At 38.8% G+C, this 6,481-nt stretch overlaps 1 protein-coding gene across 1 annotated transcript in view; it reads left to right on the forward strand.

Annotated features, from left to right (window-relative positions):
- Positions 1–3,553, forward strand: part of LOC107556199 (voltage-dependent T-type calcium channel subunit alpha-1I-like) — a 35,549-nt gene extending 31,996 nt beyond the window's left edge. Inside the window, exons 21-23 of the mRNA XM_016239254.1 lie at positions 95–173; positions 783–904; positions 3,179–3,553. Coding sequence (XP_016094740.1) covers positions 95–173; positions 783–904; positions 3,179–3,553 — 576 coding nt within the window. The remainder of the gene's footprint in view (positions 1–94; positions 174–782; positions 905–3,178) is intronic.
- Positions 3,554–6,481: the final 2,928 nt, after the last annotated feature.

Here is a 6,481-nt window from a genome sequence, read left to right on the forward strand (position 1 = left end):
TGTGTGTGTGTGTGTGTGTGTGTGTGTGTGTCTGTCTGTCTGTCTGTGTGTGTGTGTGTGTGTGTGTGTGTGTGTGTATGTGTGTTTTGTTCAGGTGGGGAATCTGGGTTTGCTCTTTGTTCTGCTGTTCTTCATCTATGCTGCGCTCGGTGTCGAGTTGTTTGGAGAACTGGGTGAGAGAAAACAATCCTTTTCATTCCTAAAGCACCTAATGATCTGTTTGCATATGCATCATTTTAATAAAATAAAAAAAATATACTTTTATTTATCAAGGATGCATTAAATGGAAAAAGTGACATTAAAGACATTTATAATGTGACAAAAGATTTCTATTTCAAATAAAAGCTGTTCTTTTGAACTTTCTATTCATCTGTGAATCCTGAAAAATAAAATGTATCACGGTTTCCTCAAACATATCGTGCAGCACAACTGTTTTCAACATTGATAATAATCAGAAATGTTTCTTGAGCAGCAAATCAGCATATTATACTGATTTCTGAAGATCATGTGACACTGAAGACTGGAGTAATGATGCTGAAAATACAGCTGCGCATCACAGAAATACATTACAGCTTAACAGATATTCACATAGAATACTGCTATATTAAATTGCAATAAAATGTATTTGTTTTTAAACAAATAATTGCAGCCTTGGTGAGCATTATGAATAAATATGAAGCAACTAAAATAAAATGTGATTACTTCATGAGATTCTTGAATATTTTTAAATCTTGCTGTTATTTCTGTCACATGTCATGTCTCTCTGTGTGTCTGTGTTTCAGTGTGTAATGTTGAATACCCGTGTGAAGGCATGAGTCGTCACGCCACGTTTGAAAACTTCGGCATGGCGTTCCTCACTCTCTTCCAGGTGTCTACAGGAGATAACTGGAACGGCATCATGAAGGTAGAGCTCACGCTGCTGTCACTGAGCCTTTACATGAACACAAACCCCAAACTACAGACAGTAAATCAGCTGCATTCAGTCACTGTAACAGAGTGCAGTTTTTCTTCTTCCTCCAACAATAGTTCTTTATTTGCTTTTCACTAATAGGTGAGTAATTGATGTGTTGTGCTGCTTGATAAACAGTTGTAAAGATTGCATTGATTAATAATTTTGCTGCATTATGCTGAATTAAGGCAAGACATCACAGGTGAATAGTGTAAAAATTTAACTTAATAGATATCATAATCAGTGGCAGCTCCTCAGGGGAGGCACAGCCTTCTCAAAAGTACAAGTTCAGAATGTGTATTCCTTGTAATTTCACCGTTGCAAACCATAACATATTACTGAAGCTGGAATGCCATGTGTTTTACTGCTGCTCTTCCTCATGGATGTCTGGAGAAAGACAGGAGTGAAGCACAATCCATAGCTGGAGACTTTGGCCTCCATTGATTAAAAATTAACCAATCACCATTGAGTATTTGACTTAGTCAGCAGAGCGGCTCTATTTCTCATTGGTTTAAATATAGAAATAATGGATAACTTCTCTTGGTTTATCAACCAGTCACCATGGAGAGATATTGAATATTTAATCACCAACACATTTTCAAAGCTCCCTTTCGAGCAGCAGCTAAAAATAAAAAATGAAGGAAGGCCCATGCCTAAGCTGGACATAAAAGCATCTTCATTAGACGGCCGAATTTGCTGTTTTAGAGTGGCTGACCTTAATTGATGACGGATAAGCCATAATTGATGAACTGAAGAAGACAGGTTGTATTCTATGAGTCATAGACACCTTTGCTGCTTTAAAGGACAGGAGGATGCATTTGTCTTGTAGTAAACATGTAATTTTCGTACATAAACGTGACCAAAAGAAGGCTTTTATTGAGCAGTTGAAAGAAAAAAACAGAGTCAGAGTAGGGATCGCTGCAGTTTAGTGTGCCTCCTCTAATTTAATATCTACGAGCCGCCACTGATCGTAATACTTTACATTTGAGATTTCTCTTTTTATCACTCCATAAATCAGAAAATAGTGTCAACAGACAGAAAACAAATAAATGTTCACCTTGTTTTTAGGAATATGTGGCTTTCCTAATCAAGTCAAATCAGTATAATCAAACACAGCTTGACTCAAATGAAGGTGTAGAACCATCTCAAGGCTGATCAGAAGAAATGGACAGCCCCTGAGTTAAATATATGAGTGTCACAGCAAAGGGTCTGAATACTTAGGACCATGTGATATTTCAGTTTTTCTTTTTTAATAAATCTGCAAAAATGTCAACAATTCTGTGTTTTTCTGTCAATATGGGGTGCTGTGTGTACATTAATGAGGAAAAAAAATGTACTTAAATGATTTTAGCAAATGGCTGCAATATAACAAAGAGTGAAAAATTTAAGGGGGTCTGAATACTTTCCGTACCCACTGTATATCAGGTGAATGATGCATGAACAAACCAGATAAAACCTTTCAAAATATGGATAGGAATAAAAATAAAGTTTAATAGATAGGAATAAAACTTTAAAGTTTAAAGGAATAAAAATAAAGTTTGGTTCGATTAACTGCTGCTGAAGTGGAGAAAAAACTCACAGCCTTCCAGTATGGATTAAAAAAAAACTGAAATCTACTGATGAAAATAAATACAGTGTAGTAAAACAAACACTTAAAGGTTAGTTCACCCAAAAATTAAAATTAGCCCATGAATTACTCACCCTCAAGGCATCCTAGGTGTATATGACTTTCTTCTTTCAGTCCAGTCGAAGTCATATAAAAAATGGTCTTTAATCTTTCAAGCTGTTTAATGGCAGTCAGCGGAGGTTGCAGTGCATCAGTCCAAAAGAAGTGAAATAAAGCACATGCATCCATAATAAAAAGTGTCTCACATGCTCCGGGGGATGAACAAAGGCCTCCTGTAGCGAATCGATGCATTTTTGTAAGAAAAATATCCATATTCAAAACGTAATAATCAGTTTAATCTAGCTTGCGCCAACAGTTGTACATGGAAGCAGCTCCGGGAGGATGCCGTAAGATCTGGAAAAACTGTAGTGTCTCGCCTGAAGCAAAAACAGACAGTATGTGAAACAGCGCCAGATGGGACACTCTGCAGTGCGACCAACAGCTGTGATGCATGAGAGATATTGAGCTGATTTCGTGGTTTCCCTTTTAGTCGTTTTGCACTGGTGAGGATGAAATGATCAGAACTGGACAATCGTTAGTCATTAGTGTGTCTTTGCTCACAGGACACGCTGCGCGAGTGTCCGCCGGGCGACAGCTACTCGTGTAACTCCAGCCTGCAGATCATCTCGCCCATGTACTTCGTCAGCTTCGTTCTGACGGCTCAGTTCGTCCTGATTAACGTGGTGGTGGCTGTACTGATGAAGCACCTGGACGACTCCAATAAAGAGGCGCAGGAGGACGCGGAGATGGACGCGGAGATCGAGATGGAGCTGGCGCAGGGTGGCCTGAGCTGTCTGGGGCATCCGGAGTGCTCGACTGGGGCCGATGCGGGCGAGAGGCCATCGATTCACACCAACACTAACACCAGCCAGAGCGGATTCACACAGGACCAGAGGAGACTCTACTCACCGGCACAGGTGTGTGTCGATCCTGAATAGGGCTGTGGATCGTCACTGGTTTCACGATTCGATTAGATTACGATTATCATGTCAACTATTTGATATCACGATGCATCACGATGGTATCACAATTATTTTGTGCATTTTTATTAAATTATATAAGCAGGCTACTTTTTAAAATAATTACAAATGAATAATAAATCAGAAAAATGGTTAAGAATTTAACCAACTAAATATAGCTTCAAAACATACACGCAAATATAAAGTAATAAAGGGTGAAAAAGACCATTGCAAGTACCTTCAGTATCTGAGGGTGCGTTCACACTTGTCATGTTTGGTTCGATTAAAACTAACCCTGGTGCGATTGCTCTGTTAGTGCGGTTCGTTTGAGTAAGTGTGAACGCTGACATCCGAACCCTGGTGTGCACCAAACAAGCGGACCGAGACCGCTAAAAAGATGGGTCTCCGTCCGCTTCCAAATGAACTCTGTTGCAGTTTGAATGATATATTAACACAACACGGACCAAAGACTTCTAAACGAACCAAAAACAGGAAGTAATGACAAGATGCGACGCTATGCCACATGATTTGACGATGCGGTGTAACCAAAACAAAATGAGCAGAAGGCAAACGTGGAGCAACGATGAGGTAAAGTGCCTTTTATGAGCTTCTTGAGAGTTTGCAGGTGGTGAAAATAAAATTATATGTACACGCAAGAATGAGCACGCTTAGTCCAGCAGACAGCATTAGGTGTGTTCGACTTAAAGCGGCGCTGAGCAGACCGATCTGTTAATCGGTGCTTTGATATCATACACTTTAAGTGTTTAAGTCTATAAGTCTAACGCATCTTTTGTTTGGGGTGTTATATACGTCATTCAAGCCGACCAATCAGGTTGTGAACGTATCACTATGCCTTTAGGTTCGCTGTCAAAAATGCCAATGTGAACACTAAGCGGACCAGGACCAAAGTATCATTTTCCTTTTTGGTCCGGACCAAATGAACCAAACGACCCTAACTAAGAGTGTGAACACACCCTGAGAGTGCTTTAAGTATCTGAAAGTTTACAGACAATCCTAATTATGGGTTTACATCAATTTCGTATCATAAAAGTATTCAGAGATGCAAGTGCGTTTAACCGCAGCCGCGATCGCTCTTCAGGACAACGAACACAAAGCGCACGTGAAAGTCTGTCCATATGTGAGTTTTGTGCATCTAATATACATACTGCGTTCCAAACGGCAGAAATGAAAGCATATCTAAAGTAAAACATTGCAGTAACAATGGGTGGAAGCACAAGTCAAGCAAAACACGTGTATCATTTGTGGTGTGAACGGACTCTAAAACCTGAACTCATCTCAAACTTTAAGACTGATTCACGGCAGCAGATGAACTTCTACTTCATATCTGATGCACTGACGGAGCTTCTTTTGTCAAGTGTGATTTACGCACTGTACTTGTGTGTTTGAGTGTGTGTAGATTGGTGTCATTAGAGCAGGTGTATTCGTGAACAGAGATGATAATATTCCCCTATAGTCTGACTGTAAATGTTTTGTTTTTGAAGCGGCACAGCGGTCATAAATCTCTCATGAGTCATTACACTGAGTGATTGTAAATTTCCTCCCTGACATCTGATGGCCCGCAGTGATCGTGTACGCAAGTGTGTGTGTGTGTGTGTGTGTGTGTGTGTGAGTGTGTGAGTGTGTGTGTGTCTGTGTGTCTGTGTGTGAGTGTGTGTGTCTGTGTGTGTGTTAATGGAGACACATTGGTGAACAGAGATGATAATATTCCCCTATAGTCTGACTGTAAATGTTTTGTTTTTGAAGCGGCACAGCGGTCATAAATCTCTCATGAGTCATTACACTGAGTGATTGTAAATTTCCTCCCTGACATCTGATGGCCCGCAGTGATCGTGTACGCAAGTGTGTGTGTGTGTGTGTGTGTGTGTGTGAGTGTGTGAGTGTGTGTGTGTCTGTGTGTCTGTGTGTGAGTGTGTGTGTCTGTGTGTGTGTTAATGGAGACACATTGTGAGTCATCAGAGGAAATGAAGTCGCAGCTGAAACACAAAACAATCTGTCCACATGTGATGAGCAGTGAATCACACACTGATGTCTCGTTCACACTGACAGTGATTTATTGCTGCTCGCGGTGAGCGTTCACACTGCTGGACTTTAGACAGTCTTAGTGCTGTCAAACGATTAATCGCGATTAATCGCATCCGATATAAAAGTTTTTGTTTACTTAATATATGTGTGTGTACTGTGTATATTCATTATGCATATATATATATTTAAGAAAAATATGTTCGGTTTATATATTTAGAAATATACGTTATATAAATATATCGCGATTAATCGCATCCGATATAAAAGTTTTTGTTTACTTAATATATGTGTGTGTACTGTGTATATTCATTATGCATATATATATTTAAGAAAAATATGTTCGGTTTATATATTTAGAAATATACGTTATATAAATATAAATATATACATATAAATATATGCTAATATTTTCAAAATATATATTGTATGTGTGTGTATTTGTATATACATAATAAATGTACACAGTACTACACACATATATTATGTAAACAAAAACTTTTTTTGTTTATTGTTTAAATTTTGTTTATTTGTTTAAACAAAAACTTATTTTGGATGCGATTAATCGCGAATAATCACGATTAATCATTTGACAGCACTAGACAGTCTGATCATGAAAAACATCCAGCGTGGATGAAAATAAGATGTCGCTCTAGTTTAACAAAGACTCCGTTTTCTTGCTGCTAAAAATTATCAAGAATTCACAGAAACAAATACACATGGGTTTATGATTCCTTCACTCCTATTGATAGCTGCTGCTTCATTTACATAAAGACTCTTGATGACATCACTGACCACCGCTGTCACTCACGTCACTGGAAATCAGCGTCTCTCGTTAGTAATCAAACCAGTAATGCCTCTCCTTCA

The sequence above is a fragment of the Sinocyclocheilus grahami genome, unplaced genomic scaffold (assembly GCF_001515645.1).
Source record: "Sinocyclocheilus grahami isolate Dianchi unplaced genomic scaffold, SAMN03320097.WGS_v1.1 scaffold559.1, whole genome shotgun sequence".
Lineage (NCBI taxonomy): Eukaryota > Metazoa > Chordata > Actinopteri > Cypriniformes > Cyprinidae > Sinocyclocheilus > Sinocyclocheilus grahami.